The sequence below is a fragment of the Coregonus clupeaformis genome, chromosome 12 (genome assembly GCF_020615455.1).
Source record: "Coregonus clupeaformis isolate EN_2021a chromosome 12, ASM2061545v1, whole genome shotgun sequence".
NCBI lineage: Eukaryota > Metazoa > Chordata > Actinopteri > Salmoniformes > Salmonidae > Coregonus > Coregonus clupeaformis.
In genome coordinates, this window is record NC_059203.1 from 62,320,936 (window position 1) to 62,340,491 (window position 19,556).

The 19,556-nt window shown below is 43.8% G+C and overlaps 1 protein-coding gene across 3 annotated transcripts in view; it reads right to left on the reverse strand.

Moving 5' to 3' along the window:
• The window catches only part of LOC121578337 (rho guanine nucleotide exchange factor 3), a 133,814-nt gene that overhangs the window by 9,571 nt on the left and 104,687 nt on the right, over nt 1-19,556 (reverse strand). For all 3 annotated transcript variants that reach the window (XM_041892652.1, XM_041892654.1, XM_041892653.1), the window contains 2 exons: nt 5,095-5,202; nt 1,156-1,332 (listed from right to left, as the gene is read on the reverse strand). In XM_041892652.1, the coding sequence (XP_041748586.1) occupies nt 1,156-1,332; nt 5,095-5,202 (285 nt within the window). The remainder of the gene's footprint in view (nt 1-1,155; nt 1,333-5,094; nt 5,203-19,556) is intronic.

The window sequence follows — 19,556 nt, forward strand, 5'->3', positions numbered from 1 at the left end:
ACATTTTTTTTTTGCAAAAGTTGCCTAATTACCTGGAGGGATCGGGGCAACTTCTTGTCGCAGGCGGTGCTCAAGTTCAGAACGTCTGTCAGTCAAAACCCATTCAGAGCTGTGAAGCGGAGACCCTGAGCTCTGACGTCATGTATAGCATGTTACAGCCACTACATTCCAATGTACTCGCGCTTATTAGTGCCCAAATCTGCCATTTTCAACCCGTACGAGTGTAAAGGGCTACTTGAAAACAAAATCAAAGTAAGACACTTAATTGTTACCCAGAAATGATTTGATATCGAGATAAAAACAGCTGCATTAGACCTTTAACTAAACGCATTATACCAGTAGATAGGGCCGGCCCTGGCCTTTTGGGGGCCCTAAGCGAGATTTGCGTGCAATACATTTTACTGGCTCCCATCTTGACAGCGGAGAGAATTTTTTTGTTTTAAAGTTAATTTCATGCAATTCTACTCATTTTGCTATGGGCCGTTGAGAAAACGTTGCAGTTTTAAAGCAATTTTCTGTAATTCTACACATTTTGCCATTACTTATGCCATGTTAACATGATATCTGAGTGAGAGTGACTAACACAATCAATGGGGGCTGATGAAAATTGCACCTTGTGTATTCTACTATTCTAAGTTGAGAGCCCGACTGAGTTCCTAAAAAAATATATTGTATTTTTTCTTATTTTGGGGTCGGGGGCCCGGTTTTTGGAAATTCATCAATGGGCCTATTAAAAAGGCAGCCAGCTGCCCATCCCTGGACTCGGATCTAGGGATTTTCTCTCTCTCTGGTTTTGGATTTTGCTATGGGCCCTCAATCTAAAGTCTTCCATGCATTCTAGGAGATGCACATCCTTGGTATAGCCATGCTATTCTAAAAGTTTATGACATGGCCTCCATTTTAATGTCAGTTGAAATCCTTGAAATCAAAGCCAGACAAACCTTCCTGTCAAAACGTTGCAATAAACTATACAGGTGCATATACAACAGTCTTGACAGTATTTATATTCCTTTGATAGTAACTGTGTACTCCCTTTGTAACCCTGATAGTCTCGTCCATAAGCCGGCTCTCTGGAGACAAGGTTACCCTAGTGTTAGTAGCCGTGCTCTGACATAGTAACCTCCCATACTACCCCTGTTGAAAAGCTTTCCTCACCTCCTGGCGATTGATCTCCTTGGACGACAGCATCTGGTGTCCAAGCCGCACATCAAAGGTCTCGCTCCACAGCTTGCTGTTACGCCGCTTGGTATTGGCAGGCGGGGCCGGCCGCGTCCATGGTCTGGGAGGCATGACCGACTCTGTCCGTCTCTCACTGCGGAAGCTGATGGAACGCTGCGGAATAGAGAGAGACATACAGGAAGGTGAGTAGTACTGTGTGAGTGATTGAGAGAAGAGTATGAAATCAAACACAGGTCAGAGGAGGGCTGGCTTACTTAGTGGATGATGTTCTGGAAAGTGATCGATTTGTACTTAGAACATAACAGCTGAGCTGGCTATGGCTGGACCTTCTAGGTCGGCCAATCACACTATTCATGTTTTTTTTTTGGTAGACTATTATGTGGTGTAATTTCAATTGCATTGACTCAAAATGGCTGTTATTTAGTCATTATGAGATGATAAGACATTATAAGGGGGTCATACAGACAGGGTCTTCAGAAAGTATTCATACCCCTTGACTTATTCCACTTTGTTGTGTTACAGCCCAAGTTCAAAATGTATTACATTTATTTCTCTCTAACCCATCTACACACAATAAATACCCCATAATGACAAAGTGGAAACATGTTTTTAGAAAGATTTGCAAATGTATTGAAAATGAAATACCTCAATTACATAAGTATTCACACCCCTACATCAATGTTAGAATCACGTTTTGCAGCGATTACTGCTGTGATTCTTTCTGGTTAAGTCCCCAAGAGCTTTGGACACCTGGAATGTACAATACTTGCACATTCTTGTAAAATTATTCAAGCTGTCAAGTTGCTCATTGCTAGACAGCCATTTTCAAGTCTTGCCATAGATTTTCAAGCCGATTTAAGTCAAAACTCTAACTAGGCCACTCAGGAACATTCAATCTCGTCTTGGTAAGCAGCTCCAGTGTATATTTGGCCTTGTGTTTTAGGTTATTGTGCTGCTGAAAGGTGAATTTGTCACCCAGTGTCTGTTGGAAAGCAGACAACCAGGTTTTCCTCTAGGAATTTGCCTGTGCTTAGCTCTATTCAGTTTCTTTTTATCCTAAAATAATCCCTAGTCCTAACTGATGACGAGCACTCCCATAACATGATGCAGCCATCACTATGCTTGAAAATATGAAGAGTGGTACTCAGTGATGTGTTGTGTTGGATTTACCCCAAACATAACGCTTTGTATTCAGGACATAAAGTTAATTTCTTTACCAAATGTTTTGCAGTTTTACTTTAGTTCCTTACTGCAAACAGGATGCATGTTTTGGAATATTTGTATTCTGTACAGGCTTCCTTCTTTTCACTCTGTCATTTTGGTTAGTATTGTGGAATAACTACAATGTTGTTGATCCATCCTCATGTGGAATAACTACAATGTTGTTGATCCATCCTCAGTTCTCCTATCACAGCCAAAAAACTCCAACTGTTTTAAAGTCACCATTCGCCTCATGGTGAAATCCCTGAGCAGTTTCCTTCGTCTCCGGCAACTGAGTTAGGAAGGACGCCTGTATCTTTGTAGTGACTGGGTGTATTGCTACACCATCCAAAGTGTAATTAATAACTCCACCATGCTCAAAGGGATATTTAATGTCTGCTTTTTTATTTTTATTTTTACCCATCTACCAATAGGGGCCCTTCTTTGCGAGGCATTGGAAAACCTCCCTGGTCTTTGTGGTTGAATCTGTGTTGGAAATTCACTGCTCGACTGAGATAGCTTACAGATAATTATATGTGAGGGGTACAGAGCTGAGGTAGTCATTAAATAAATAATTTTAAACACTTATTGCACACAGAGTGAGTCCATGCAACTTACAGTGCATTCTGAAAGTATTCAGGCCCCTTGATTTTTTCCACATTTTCTTACGTTACAGCTTTAATCTAAAATTGATTACATTATTTTTTCCCTCATCAATCCACACACAATACCCCATAATGACAAAGCGAAAACAGGTTTTAAAAATAAAAAACAGAAATACCTTACTTCCATAAGTATTCAGACCCTTTGCTATGAGACTCAAAATTGAGCTCAGGTGCATCCTGTTTCCATTGATCATCCTTGAGACGTTTCTACAACTTGATTTGAGTCCACCTGTGGTAAATTCAATTGATTGGACATGATTTGGAAAGGCACACACCTGCCTATATAAGGTCCCACAGTTGACAGTGTATGTCAGAGCAAAAACCAAGCCATGAGGTTGAAGGAACTGTCTGTAGAGCTCCGAGACAGGATTGTGTCGAGGCACAGAACTGGGAAAGGGTACCAAAAAAATTCTGCTGCATAGAAGGTCCCAAAGAACACAGTGGCCTCCATCATTCTTAAATGGAAGAAGTTTGGAACCAACAAGACTCTTCCTAGAGCTGGCCGCCCGGCCAAACTGAGCAATCGGGGGAGAAGGGCCTTGGTCAGGGAGGTGACCAAGAACCCAATGGTCACTCTGACAGAGCTCCAGAGTTCCTCTGTGGAGATGGGAGATTCTTCCAGAAACACAACCATCTCTGCAGCATTCTACCAATCTGGCCTTTATGATAGAGTGGCCAGACTGAAGCCACTCCTCAGTAAAAGGCACATGACAGCTCACTTGGAGTTTGCCAAAAGGCACCTTAAGACTCTCAGACCATGAGAAACAATATTCTCTGTTCTGATGAAACCAAGATTGAACTCTTTGCCTGAATGCCAAACGTCACGTGTGGAGGAAACCTGGCACCATCCCTACGGTGAAGCATGGTGGTGGCAGCATCATGCTGTGGGGATGTTTTTCAGCGGCAGGGACTGGGAGACTAGTCAGGATTGAGGGAAAGATGAACGGAGCAAAGTACAGACAGATCCTTGATGAAAACCTGCTCCAGAGCACTCAGGACCTCAGACTGGGGTGAAGGTTCACCTTCCAACAGGGCAACAACCCTTAGCACACAGCCAGGACAACGCTTCGGGACAAGTTTCTGAATGCAAAGAAGAATGAGAGAAACTCCCCAAATAAATGTGTGCCAAGCTTGTAGCGTCCTACCCAAGAAGACTCAAGGCTGTAATCGCTGCCAAAGGTGCTTCAACAAAGTACTGAGTAAAGGGTCAGAATACTTATGTAAATATGACATTTCCGTTTTTTATATTTTAAACATTTGCAATAATTTCTAAAAACGTGTTTTTGCTTTGCCATTATGGGGTATTGTGTGTAGATTGATGAGGAATAAAAACAATTTAATCAATTTTAGAATAAGGCTGTAACATAACAAAATGTGGAAAAAGTCAATGGGTCTGAATACTTTCTGAAAGTACTGTATGTGACTTTTTAAGCAAATGTTTATTCCTGTACTTATTTAGGCTCCCCTAACAAAGGGGTTGAATACTTACTGACTCAAGACATTTCAACTTTTCATTTTGTATTAATTTGTAACCATTTTGAAAAACATAACTCCACTTTGACATTATAGGGTATTGAGTGTAGGCCAGGGACCAAAAATAAAAACTTAATCCATTTTAAATTCAGGCTGTAACAAAACAAAATCTGGAAAAAGTCAAGGGGTGTGAATACTTTCTGAAGGCACTGTTCTTATGACAAGTCTTACAATGCATTATTACTGCATCATACCTTCAGGCTAAGTTCAAGTGTTACCAATTATATTTGACACTATCTGTACCTGTAGTGTTTGTCCTATGTGCTCATATTTGTCAGAATAGTTATTTCAGTAGACTACATTTACATTTTAGTCATTTAGCAGACGCTCTTATCCAGAGCGACTTACAGGAGCAATTAGGGTTGTGCCTTGCTCAAGGGCACATCGACAGATTTTTCACCTAGTCGGCTCGGGGATTAGAACCAGCGACCTTTCGGTTACTGGCACAATGCTCTTAACCACTAAGCTACCTGACGCCCCGAGCCGCCCCGACAGACTATGTGGTGTACTGTTGTACCTGCAGTGTTTGTCCGATGCGCTTCAGAGGTGCAGCCTTGACTGGAGGTATGAGGTTGGCCAGCGATGTAACCCGAGAAAGAGGCTTCACCCGCTTGTTACAGGGCTCCTGGAGCGACCAAAGACACCTTGTGGTTAATACACAGTCAGATACAAACATTAAATGAGAGCAGATTAAAATAAACGGTGGAAAGATGAAAAAGGTGGTGGTGCAGATTAAAGATGCAGGTTTGTGGAGTCACAGTAGTTAATACCTTCTGCCTCACAATCTCCATTGGATACCATCAACACCAAAGCTTTGAGACTGGAGCCAGTTTAGGTGAACCAGCAGTACTGACCAGATCTGAGACCAGGAGGATGATATTCATCCTTATCGCACCTAGTCATCTCTCTCTCTCCCTCTATCCACCCCCCCTCCCCCCTCCCCCTTCACGATCACGGAGCCTCAGCCTTCCTGACCAGCTGTTGCACCGTCAACCAGGGGAACCCATGTCCCATCTACACACATCCAAAAACTCATATGGTCTTCTCCTCTCCTCTGTGCCACTCAAGGTTACAGTACATAGAGTCAGTCAGACAGACAAGGTTTCCTGTAATCAGAACACATCTGAGATCTGTATGTTTCCCTTTTTCTATGATTCCCCATCCCCTCTTCCTTCCTTCCTTCCTTCCCTCCCTCGTTCTCCCCTCTGCAGGTTTCTTAGGCTTCACCGTCTCAGCGGACAAAAATCCTGTTCTGTTCTTTTGACCTTACAGCAGGGAAAAGAGGTTTAGAATGCCCTTCGTTTCCTTCTGCAGCACTCAATCAGGATAACATTAGGAGAAGAGATCCAACCTCCAGTTGCTGCAGTCAGTCAGAATCATCAGGGGGAAAAACAGACTGACAGGAAAATATCTGCAACCTGCAAAACCCCTTGGCAGCAGCATTATCACTCTATTCTCCCATCCTCCATTTCCCCTTCTCCTGCGCTCTCCTTGTCGGTGCCTTTCCATAGGCACCCTGTGATGTCACTGCAGCTATTTGATCAGTATTCTGGGAACACAGTCTTTTCAGACTGGGTACCCCCTCGTCACAATTCACACACGCCTGCTTCACATGTTTACACACACACACACACACACATACACGATAGGTCGGATTATGCAGCAAAAAAGCAGGGCCATTGTGCCTCATGCAAGATACAGGTAACTGTAATAAAGGAAAATACATATATTTCTGAAGTAAGTATATATATATATATATATATATATATATGTGTGTGGCAGATCAGGGGGTTGGGTCAAGACGTTTACACAGATCAGACACGGACAGAGTACGATTAGCTCGGTTTCAATGGTGTTTATTAATAAAATAATCAAAATTAAAGGTTAGGTCTCCCCCATGAGACCCTCTCCAGGATAACGTCTCCAACTACACAGAAGTTACCTTACTTCCCCCCCAGTCCTCCCCCATGTGATGCCCTTCTGGCAGCTTTATGGACCTTGCACAGCTGGTGAGCAATCCGCCCTTAATTACTCACCAGCTCCCAATCAGCCCCAATTAGTCCTGTCCGGGGAGCCCGTCGAGACCTGGCACGTCCAGCAGATGGAGCCACTACCTTGTGATGTATACTCCATCTGTTACGTGGCCTCCTCCCGTAGAGGAGTTCAAACGGGGAAAACCCAGTGGAGGATTGGGGTACTTCTCGGATTGAGAATATTAGGTGGGGTAGCAGCTGGTCCCAGTTCTTCCCGTCCTGCTCGATGACCTTCCGCAGCATCTGTTTGAGCGTTTTGTTAAAGCGCTCGACGAGCCCATCCGTCTGCGGGTGAAAAATGGAGGTCCGGATCTGCTTGATCTGCATGAGGGCACACAACTCTTTCATGAGGCGGGACATAAACTCTGTACCTTGGTCTGTCAGGATCTCGTTTGGGATGCCCACCCGGCTAAAGAGGTGGAACAGCTCCCGGGCGATTCCCTTGGATACCGCCGCCCTTAGGGGAATGGCCTCGGGATACCGGGTGGTATAGTCTACTATTACCAAGATGTACCTGTGTCCTCATGCAGTCTTTACCAGGGGTCCCACTATGTCCATGGCGATGCATTCAAAGGGAACCCCGATGATCGGCAGGGGGACCAGAGGGTTTCGGAAGTGTGCTTTCGGGGCGGTGAGTTGACACTCCGGGCAGCTGCGACAGTAGTCTTCCACGGCCCTCCTCATCCCGGGCCACTGGACCGGGCGGCGACCCGTTCCCGGGTCTTCTCCATTCCCAGGTGCTTCCCCACAGGTGTGGTTCCTGAGTTAATTAAGCAATTAATATCCCATCATGCTTATGGTCATGTATAAAAATGCTGGGCAGGCCATTATTTTGGCTACCATGGCTATGGCCCCATAGGACGACAATGCCCCCATCCACAGGGCACGAGTGGTCACTGAATGTTGATGAGCATGAAAACAATGTAAACCATATTCCATGGCTGTTTCAGTCACCAGATCTCAACGCAATTGAACACTTATGGGAGATTCTGGAGTGGTGCCTGAGATGGCGTTTTCCACCAGCATCAACAAAACAGATGGAATATCTGGTGGAACAATGGTGTCGCATCCCTCCAATAGAGTTCCAAACACTTGTAGAATCTATGCCAAGGTGCATTGAAGCTGTTCTGGCTCGTGGTGGCCCAAACCCCTATTAAGACACTTTGTTGGTATTTCCTTTATCTTATTTTGGCAGTTACTTGTACATAGATTCTCTATCTATTCCTTATATTCTCTCAACTGGAGATTAGTGAGTGACACAGTACAAATCAGACTGTACAAATGGTGTCAATTTGAACAGTATCTATCATCTACTCAAAACGGGATCCATTCCCAGTTTAATCAAAGCCTACTTGCTTACTTAGGGGAATAGGGTGCCATTTGGGATTCGGCCTATATGCACTATGTAGGGAATAGGACTTGTCAGCAGAGATGAAGTACTGTGAACTCATGTTGTTTCAAGTCTTCTTATGCAATCCAACCTCCATAATCTGCAGACTATCTGATATTAGCTATAAATCAAATCAAATTTTATTTGTCACATACGTGTTTAGCAGATGTTATTGCGGGTGTAGCGAAATGCTTGTGCTTCTAGCTCCGACAGTGCAGTAATATCTAACTAGTAATTTCTAACAATTTCACAACATATACCCAACACACACAAATCTAAGTAAGGAATGGAATTTAAGAATATATACATATATGGACAAGCAATGACAGAGCGGCATGGACTAAGATACAGTAGAATATTATAGAATACAGTATATACATATGAGATGAGTAGCGCAAGATACAGTTGAAGTCGGAAGTTTACATACACCTTAGCCAAATACATTTAAACTCAGTGTTTCACAATTCCTGATTTAATCCTAGTAACGACTGTCTTAGGTCAGTTAGGATCACCACTTTATTTTAAGAATGTGAAATGTCAGAATAATAGTAGAGAGAATGATTTATTTCAGCTTTTATTTCTTTCATCACATTCCCAGTGGGTCAGAAGCATACATACACTCAATTAGTATTTGGTAGTATTGCCTTTAAATTGTTTAACTTGGGTCAAACGTTTTGGGTTCCACAAGCTTCCCACAATAAGTTGGGTGAATTTTGCCCCATTCCTCCTGACAGAGCCTGTGTAACTGAGTCAGGTTTGTAGGCCTCCTTGCTCGCACACGCTTTTTCAGTTCTGCCCACAAATTTTCTACAGGATTGAGGTCAGGGCATTGAGATGGCCACTCCAATACCTTGACTTCGTTCTCCTTAAGCCATTTTGCCACAACTTTGGAAGTATGCTAGGGGTCATTGGCCTCGTCGGTGGCACTATGTTATCCTCAAAGCGGGCGAAGAAGGTGTTTAAGCTTGTCTGGAAGCGAGACGGTGTCCTTTTGTAGTCCGTGATTGTCTGTAGACCCTGCCACATACGTCTCGTGTCTGAGCAGTTGAAAAAACGACTTCACTTTGTCTCTATACTGATGTTTTGCCAGTTTAATTGCCTTGCGGAGTGAATAGCTACACTGTTTGTATTCTGCCATATTCCCAGTCACCATGCCATGGTTAAATGCGGTGGTTCGCGCTATCAGTTTTGCCCGAATGCTATCCACGGTTTCTGGTTAGGGTAGGTTTTAATAGTCACAGTGGGCACAATATCACCTCCTGATAAACTCAGTCACCGTTTCAGTGTTTTCGTCTAAATTATTAGGCTACCCAGAACATATCCCAGTCCACATGATCAAAACAATCTTGAAGCGTGGATTCCAATTGGTCAGACCAGTGTTGAATAGTCCTTAGCAAGGGTACTTCCTGTTTTAGTTTCTGCCTATAGGAAGGGAGGAGCAAAATGGAGTTGTGGTAAGATTTGCAGAAAGGAGGGCGGCGGAGGGCCTTATAACCATCCTGGAAGTTCGAATAGCAATGGTAGAGGATTTTGCAGTCCGAGTACAACAGTCAATATGTTGATAGAACTTCGGCAGCCTAGTCCTCAAATTTGCTTTGTTAAAATCCCCGGCTACAATAAATGTAGCCTCAGGATATGTGGTTTCCAGTGTGCATAAAGTCCAGTGAAGTGCTTTGAGGGCCGTCGTGGTACCGGCTTGAGGGGGGATATACACGGTCGTGACTATAACCGAATAAAATTCTCTTGGGAGATTAATTCAGTCGGCATTTGATTGTGAGGTATTCTCAGTCGGGTAGCAAAAGGACTCGAGTTCCTGTATGTTACTACAATTACACCATGAGTCGTTAATCATGAAACGCACACCTCCGCCCTTCTGCTTCCCGGAGAGATATTTATTTCTGTCTGCGCGATGAACTGAGAACCCATCTGGCTGGACCGATTGACGGAATATCTCCAGAGAGCCATGTTTCCATGAAACAAAGTATGTTACAGGCCTTGATGTCTCTCTGGAAAGAAATCCTTGCCCTGAGCTCGTCGACCTTGTTATCCAAAGACTGAACATTAGCGAGTAGTATACTTGGAAGCGGTGGGTGATGTGCGCGCCTCCTAAGTCGAACCAGCAGGCCGCTCCGAGTGCCTCTCCTCCGCCAGCGATGTTTTGGGTCAGCCGCTGGAATCAGTTCAATTGCCCTGGGGAGAGCAAACAAAGGATTTGCTTTGGGAAAGTCGTATTCCTGGTCGTAATGCTGGTGAGTTACCGCTGCTCTGACATCCAATAGTTTTTCCCGGCTGTATGTAATGATACAAAACACTTTGAGCTAATAATGTAAAAAATAATACATTAAAAACAAAATACCAACGTCAGCACAATAACTATTCGTCGGGAGCTTCATGAAATGGGTTTCCATGGCCGAGCAGCCGCACACAAGCTTAAGATCCCCATGCGCAACGCCAAGCGTTGGCTGGAGTGGCGTAAAGCTTGCTGCCATTGGACTCTGGAGCAGTGGAAATGCATTCTCTGGAGTGATGAATCATGCTTCACCATCTGGCAGTCCGAAGGACGAATCTGGGTTTGGTGGATGCCAGGAGAACACTACCTGCCCAACTGCATAGTGCCAACTGTCAAGTTTGGTGGAGGAGGAATAATGGTCTAGGGCTGTTTTTCATGGTTCGGGTTAGGCCCATAAGTTCCAGTGAAGGGAAATCATAATGCTACAGCATACAATGACTTTGTAGACGATTCTGTGCTTCCAACTTTGTGGCAACAGTTTGGGGAAGGCCCTTTCCTGTTTCAGCATGACAATGCCCCCAAGCAAAAAGCGAGGTCCATACAGAAATGGTTTGTTGAGATCGGTGTGGAAGAACTTGACTGGCCTGCACAAAGCCCTGACCTCAACCCCATAGAACAACTTTGGGATGAATTGGAACACCGTCTGCGAGCCAGGCCTAATGACCCAACATCAGTGCTCGACCTCACGAATGCTCGTGGCTGAATGGAAGCAAGTCCCCGCAGCAATGTTCCAACATCTAGTGGAAAGCTTTCCCAGAAGAGTGGAGGCTGTTATGGCATTAAAGGGGGGGGGACCAACTCCATATTAATGCCCATGATTTTAGAATGAGATGTTCGACGAGCAGGTGTCCACATACTTTTGGTCCTGTAGGGTAGATAGATAGGCGAGGCTCTAGTGATATGTTTAGAGATAGCAGACTATAGGATATGTAACATCATTCGTTATCTGTCTACCACTCCATGAACTGATTAGATACAGTAAAGTATAGCTATTTTTCAAACTTTGTCTTCCTTTGCGCGTTTAACCTCAAACACTTTGGTGAATGTCTTTCATATATCATGTTTTTTCATGTCTATTTTTTTATTTTCCATGAAATAAACTTCCCCTTTACAGATGCACAAACACATTCTGACACATGGTTTTGATATTAAACAACCAGATGTACAAACAAACCTAATATAATAATCTAGGTCTCTCATACAGTATGAAGTCAATCATGACAATGTCATAATAATATCCTGTAACACCAGAGGACTTATTATTAAAACTGTGTGTTATGTTCCCACGGGACGGAAATAACCACATCCTAACATGAGAGGATTATTGCACTACAGTCCTTCACACACGCAAACAGAGGGCAGATATGGGCCGTGGCGGCATTCAATATGTCCTGATATTATGTTGGTCTGAACATGCCTCCAAGCTGCCTGCCATGGATTGGAATTAGCAAATCAATGCACATGGTGGTGTTACATATTCGGTAATTACATGGTAGGACAATAGATTTTCAACATTGCAAAACCTTTGACTGTGTATTAGTATCATGTGATGGCGCAGATATTTAGTGAAAATGAATCACACTGCAATGAAGTCGAAGTGTTAGCAGCGACTTCCTTTTAAAAAACTACTAGTCAGTCACACACACACACTCAACAAAAAGGCAGCCCTCAAATCCCATTTTCCATCATTGTCACAAAGCAGATCTCACAACAGAAAATATCTAACTCAGTTATCCTCCCATCCACCCAATTATCTGTGGTTTAACATGCTGACCACGTCGCTCGCGTTACGTGCGCAAGCCTTTCAAAAATAAATGTACACATACATCTTATTCAATCATTTCATCCAAACTGCTCAACGCGTATGCTTGGCTAGGCACTAAAATAGAACTTGGTTATATTTTTGACGATTGACGCACTGCAAGTCTCGCCTCTCCCATCTCCACATTGGTTTTTAGGAGCATATACCCACGTGGGTGATCGAAAGCTGAACTGAGGCCCACACTGCAGTCCAGTTGGTGGTGGTAATGCACCTTAAAGTTGCTTGCCAACCACCATATAAAGTCCACAGAAGAAGAAGACGACGACTGAAGGAGGAGAGATTACTAGAAACAGTTTCCCCTTTTATCTGTGGATTAATTGTCGGAGTGGAGAAAACACGATTTTGTGTGACTCAAAATGGGTCAAAATTCTACAAAGATCCAGGGAAAAAAAAGGACCTTGTGCATTTCAGGTAATATAACAACCCAATGTTTATATCCCAGGACAAATTAGCTAGCAACAGCAAGCTAGCCAGCTAAATGTCCATTCATGTGTAATGTGTTTCGACATGTCCACAAATTAATATAGTTGGTTCAGAGTTCGTTTTGATATTTCAACCTGCGTGTCCTGATCACATCTGGTGTGGATGGACAAAATCAACATGCACGTCATGGCGTCAGCTGGTTGAGAGAATGCCAAGAATGTGCAAAGCTGTCATCAAGGCAAAGGGTGGCTACTTTGAAGAATCTAAAATCTAAAATATATTTTGATTTGTTTAACACTTTTTTGGTTACTACATGATTCCATATGTGTTATTTCATAGTTTTGATGTCTTCACTATTATTCTATAATGTAGAAAATAGTAAAAAATACAGAAATATTCTTGAATGAGTAGGTGTGTCCAAATTTTTGACTGGTACTGTACATGGTAGTACTGTTTTTTAGATAGAACGATGAGAAGAGTGTTTATAAACAAATCTGTGAATAGTCCTGGAGTGTCTTTTTCAAATGAAAGGGCCCCAAAATATACCAACTTCATCCAGTCTCCAAAAAAGTGGATTGGCAGTATAGGCACATTTGTCTCATTTTAATATTTTGTTACATTACTTCAGAAAAGTTGTAATACAATTTTTATTTTATTTGTGTCTACATTGAACTGGTAAAGGTACATACATACAGTGCATTTGGAAAGTATTCAGACCACTTTACTTTTTTCCACATTTTGTTACTTTACAGCCTTATTCTAAAATGGATTAAATACTTATTTTTTTCTCAATCTACACAGAATACCCCATAATGACAAAGCGAAAACAGGTTTTTAGAAACGTTTGCAAATGTATTACAAATTAAAAACAGAAATACCTCATTTACTTAAGTATTCAGACCCTTTGCTATGAGATTCGAAATTGAGCTCAGGTGCATCCTGTTTCCATTGATCATCCTTGAGATGTTTCTACAACTTGATTGGAGTCCACCTGTGGTAAATTCAATTTATTGGACATGGTTTGTAAAGGTACACACCTGTCTATATAAACTCAGCAAAAAAGGAAACGTCCTCTCACTGTCAACTGTGTTTATTTTCAGCAAACTTAACATGTGTAAATATTTGTATGAACTTAACTGAGACATAAGCTGAACAAGTTCCACAAAACATGTGACTAACAGAAATTGAATAATGTGTCCCTGAACAAAGGGGGGTAACAGTCAGTATCTGGTGTGGCCACCAGCTGCATTAAGTACTGCAGTACATCTCCTCATGAACTGCACCAGATTTGCCAGTTCTTGCTATGAGATGTTACCCCACTCTTCCACCAAGGCACCTGCCAGTTCCCGGACATTTCTGGGGGGAATGGCCCTAGCCCTCACCCAGACGTGAGAGTCGGGCTCTTCGCTGGCCATGGCAGAACACTGACATTCCTGTCTTGCAGGAAATCACGCACAGAACGAGCAGTATGGCTGGTGGCATTGTCATGCTGGAGGGTCATGTCAGGATGAGCCTGCAGGAAGGGTACCGCATGAGGGAGGAGGATGTCTTCCCTGTAACGCACAGCGTTGAGATTGCCTGCAATGACAACAAGCTCAGTCCGATGATGCTGTGACACACCGCCCCAGACCATGACGGACCCTCCACCTCCAAAATCGATCCCGTTCCAGAGTACAGGCCTTGGTGTAATGCTCATTCCTTCGACGATAAACGTGAATCCGATCATCATCCCTGGTGAGACAAAACCGCAACTCATTAGTGAAGAGCACTTTTTGCCAGTCCTGTCTGGTCCAGCGATGGTGGGTTTGTGCCCATAGGCGACGTTGTTGCCGGTGATGTCTGGTGAGGACTTGCCTTACAACAGGCCTACAAGCCCTCAGTCCAGCCTCTCTCAGCCTATTGCGGACAGTCTGAGCACTGATGGAGGGATTGTGCGTTCCTGGTGTAACTTGGATAGTTGTTGTTGCCATCCTGTACCTGTCCCGCAGGTGTGATGTTCGGATGTACTGATCCTGTGCAGGTGTTGTTACACGTGGTCTGCCACTGCGAGGACGACCAGCTGTCCGCCCTGTCTCCCTGTAGCGCTGTCTTAGGTGTCTCACAGTACGGACATTGCAATTTATTGCCCTGGCCACATCTGCAGTCCTCATGCCTCCTTGCAGCATGCCTAAGGCACGTTCACACAGATGTGCAGGGACCCTGGGCATCTTTCTTTTGGTGTTTTTCAGAGTCAGTAGAAAGGCCTCTTTAGTGTCCTAAGTTTTCATAACTGTGACCTTAATTGTCTACCATCTGTAAGCGGTTTGTGTCTTAACGACCGTTCCACAGGTGCATGTTCATCAATTGTTTATGGTTAATTGAATAGGCATGTGAAACCCTTTACAATGAAGACCTGTGAAGTTATTTGGATTGTTACGAATTATCTTTGAAAGACAGGATCCTGAAAAAGGGACGTTTCTTTTTTTGCTGGTTTACTAGTCAGGATCGAGGGAAAGACGAATGGAGCAAAGTACAGAGAAGTCCTTGATGAAAACCTACTCCAGAGCACGCAGGACCTCAGACTGGTGCGAAGGTTCACCCAGCGACGCTCCCCATCCAACCTGACAGAAACGTTAATAAAATACAACGACCGACTGTATCCTTGAGATTCAATTGGCACATGCGCATTCGCGCTGAGTTGCCATTTTAGAGCAACAGCAATGAGCAAACAGTTGGTGGTTTTATTTGATTAAGTATGGATTTCTGCAAACAAAGGCACGCAACTACAGAGGACCCCTGGGAAACACTAACCAACACTTTGGTTCCTACCCTGTCATGTCAAACACTTGATTCAAAGTGCCCACTATTATATCCTAACTATAGAATTAGAATAATCATTCTATTTCCATGATTCCAATAGTTCACCCAAGTGTTTTGATCTCAATCGCAAGTCAAATCACAATTGCTTTTTTTGGTAAAAAATAATGGCTAGATATTTTGCCCATATGGTGCAGCCTAGCCTCGTCGCGAACCAGGCTTCCATAAAATCAAAAGCCTGGGAAGTTCATGGCAGAAAAATAGCTAAATAGGGGTGGGAACCTGATGTAAATCAGTGATGCCTTGCAACACGTTAAAACAATCAAAAATGTACTGCTTGGGTGGAGCTCCAATAGTGGTGACTAGATTAGTTTTCCAGGTGCAAAGGTGCGTGAGAATGGCCAGGAAATCACAGATTAAAACCCCATCAAAATATGTTGTCGATTTTGTGTATAAAGCACACTTCTGCCAAAACAAAATGCAGTTTTTCCTCCAGGTTCTCTTCCATTTTCAGCAATTCTTTAAACACGGAACAACGCTGCAAAATGTGTCCTTCCCGGTCTGAAAACAGAGACAAACTTAACACGCAGCACCAACGGACACGTGGGGGAGGGTTCTTGAAATATAACATCCAATTAAAATCTTGTCGCTGGGAGCCAGCGGACCATTCAAACCGTTTTACTCTAGACCTCCAAGTGAGGCATGACTGCGACGTGATATTGGAGGTATGGCAACGCGAGGCTGAGGCAAACTCTGTCATATCCAGGAGTGTCATGCACTCCACCCCTCCTTCCACCTGACTGCACCTGTCCATAGCCTGTAATACATTACATAGATGGAAGGGACTTCATCACCCACTGGAGACCACCAAGTGCTAACAGTCAGTATCTGGATAACATGTGTGAAATGCTTGATAATGTATGCAACAGAGAGGTATATATTTTTTTTACTTAGGGTTACCTAAATATTGACTGGCTTTCATCAAGCTGCCCACTCAAGAAAAAGCTTCAAACTGTAACCAGTGCCTGCAACCTGGTTCAGGTTATCAGTCAGTGGAGAAGGTGGAAACACACTGCCTGCCCTCCAGGACACCTACAGCACCCGATCTCACAGGAAGGCCAAAAAGATCATCAAGGACATCAACCACACGAGCCACGGCCTGTTCACCCCACTATCATCCAGAAGGCGAGGTCAGTACAGGTACCTCAAAGCTGGGACAGAGAGACTGAAAAACTGCTTCTATCTCAAGGCCATCAGACTGTTAAATAGCCATCACTAGCCGGCTACCACCCGGTTACTCAACCCTGCACCTTAGAGGCTGCTGCCCTATATACATAGAATCACTGGACACTTTAATAATGGAACACTAGTCACTTTAATAATGTTTACATACTGCTTTACTCATCTCATATGTATATACTGTATTATATTCTACTTTATTTAAGTCAATGCCACTCTGACAATGCTCGTCCAAATATTTATACATTTCTTAATTCCATTTTTACTTTTAGATTTGTGTATTGTTGTGAATTGTTAGATACTACTGCACTGTTGGAGCTAGGAACACAAGCATTTCAATACACCAGCATTAACATCTGTTAAATGTTATGGTAGGGGTCAAGGTTAGGGTTGGGACGTCCCAAGGATGCTGGATAGCACTAACCTAGCACCAACGGGCATGTGGGGGAAGGGTTCATGAAATGTAACATCTAATCAAAATCTTGCGGACCATTTAAAACGTTTTTGTATTACAAAATTCTCCAGACCTCCAAGGGAGGCATGACGACGAGGTGATTTTGGAGGTATGGCAACGCAAGACTATGTGAAGCCCTACATGGCAGTGTGGAAATGATCTCATTTGAGAAATGCAGAAATGTATGAAAATGCTGAATTTTTTGGGGGGGGTTTAAGTTTGATTGAACAGTATAAAACAATCAGAATGGAGAAAGACCCATTGAAATAACATACAATGTATGTGTTGCCACCCTAGGGTCCTGCACTACTCATAAAGCAAATTAAGAACTTGTATTATTTAAAAACATAAAATACCATCATTGTTCGCATGACAAGGAGCGGCAAGGATATAATGGCGCCGGAGGAGATGGCTGCCGTTTTACAGGCTCCTAACCAATTGTGCTATTGTGTGTGTTTTTTCGTATTATTTGTAACTGATTTTGTACATAATGTTTCTGCCACCGTCTCATGACCAAAAAGAGCTTCTGGCTATCAGGACAGCGTTTACTCACCTCGTGCTGGACGACGATTTTTTCTTTAACGAGTCGGACGCGAACGATATACTTCAGACACCCGACAAGGCCCAAATCCCCGTAATTCGCATGAAGATGAGACAGAGATATCGGGGACGTATGTCGGGGTGCCTTGTAAGGATCCGACAGCGAGTGGGTAATCTGCCTCCACCATCAGTCCTATTAGCCAACGTACAATCATTGGATAATAAAATGGATGAGCTCCGATCAAGAATATTCTACCCGCGGGACATTAAAAACTGTAATATCTTATGTTTCACAGAGTCGTGGCTTAACGACGACATGGATAACATACAGCTGGCGGGGTTTTCGGTGCATCGGCAAGATAGAACAGCTGCTTCCGGTTAGACAAGGGGTGGTTGTCTGTGTATATTTGTAAATAACAGCTGGTGCACAAAATCTAATATTAAGGAAGTCTCCAGGTTTTGCTCGCCTGAGGTAGAGTATCTCATGATAAGCTGTAGACCACACTATTTACCAAGAGAGTTTATCTATATTTTTCGTAGCTGTCTATTTACCACCACAAACCGATGCTGGCACTAAGACTGCACTCAACAAGCTGTATAAGGCCATAAGCAAACAGGAAAATGCTCATCCAGAGGCGGCGCTCCTAGTGGCCGGAGACTTTAATGCAGGGAAACTTAAATTTGTTCTACCTAATTTCTACCAGCATGTTAAATGTGCAACCAGAGAAAAAATTTAAACAAAATAAACACTCTAGACCACGTTTACTCCACACACAGATACGCATACAAAGCTCTCCCTCCATTTGGCAAATCTGACCATAATTCTTGCCTCCTGATTCCTGCATACAAGCAAAAACTACAACAGGAAGTACCAGTGACTCGCTCAATACAGAAGTGGTCAGATGACGCAGATGCTAAGCTACAGGAATGTTTTGCTAGCACAGACTGGAATACGTTCTGGGATTCTTCGAATGGCATTGAGGAGTACACCACATCAGTCACTAGCTTCATCAATAAGTGCATCGATGATGTCGTCCCCACAAGACCGTACGTACATACCCCAACCAGAAGCCAACAACCGCACTGAGCTAAAAGGTAGAGCTGCCGCTTTCAAGGAGCGGGACTCTAACCCGGACGCTTATAAGAAATCCCGCTATGCCCTCCGACGAACTATCAAACAGGCAAAGCGTCATACAGGACTAAGATTGAATCGTACTACACCGGCTCCGACACTCATCGGGTGCGGCAGGGCTTGCAAACTATTACGGATTACAAAAGGGAAGCACAGCTGCAAGCTGCCCAGTGATACGAGCCTACCAGACGACCTAAATTACTTCTATGCTCGCTCCGAAGCAAGCAACACTGAAGCATCAGCTGTTCCGGACGACGGTGATCACGATCTCCGTCTGTGAGTAAACCCTTAAACAGGTCAACATTCACAAGGCCGTAGAGCCAGATGGATTATCAGGACGTGTACTCCGAGCATGCACTGACCAACTGGCAAGAGTCTTCACTGACATTTTCAACCTGTCCCTGACTGAGTCTGTAAGACCAACATGTTTCAAGCAGACCACCATAGTCCCTGTGCCCAAGAACACTATGGTAACCTGCCTAAATGACTACCGACACGTATCACTCACGTCTGTAGCCATGAAGTGCTTTGAAAGGCAGGTAATGGCTCACATCAACACCATTATCCCAGAAACCCTAGACCCACTCCAATTTGCATACCGTCCCAACAGATCCACAGCTGATGCAATCTCTATTGCACTCTACACTGCCCTTTCCCACCTGGACAAAAGGAACACCTACATGAGAATGCTATTCATTGACTACAGCTCAGCGTTCAACACCATAGTGCCCTCAAAGCTCATCACTAAGCTAAGGGCCCTGGGACTAAACACCTCCCTCTGCAACTGGATCCTGGACTTCCTGAAGGGCCGCCCCCAGGTGGTAAGGGTAGGTAACAACACATCTGCCACGTTGATCCTC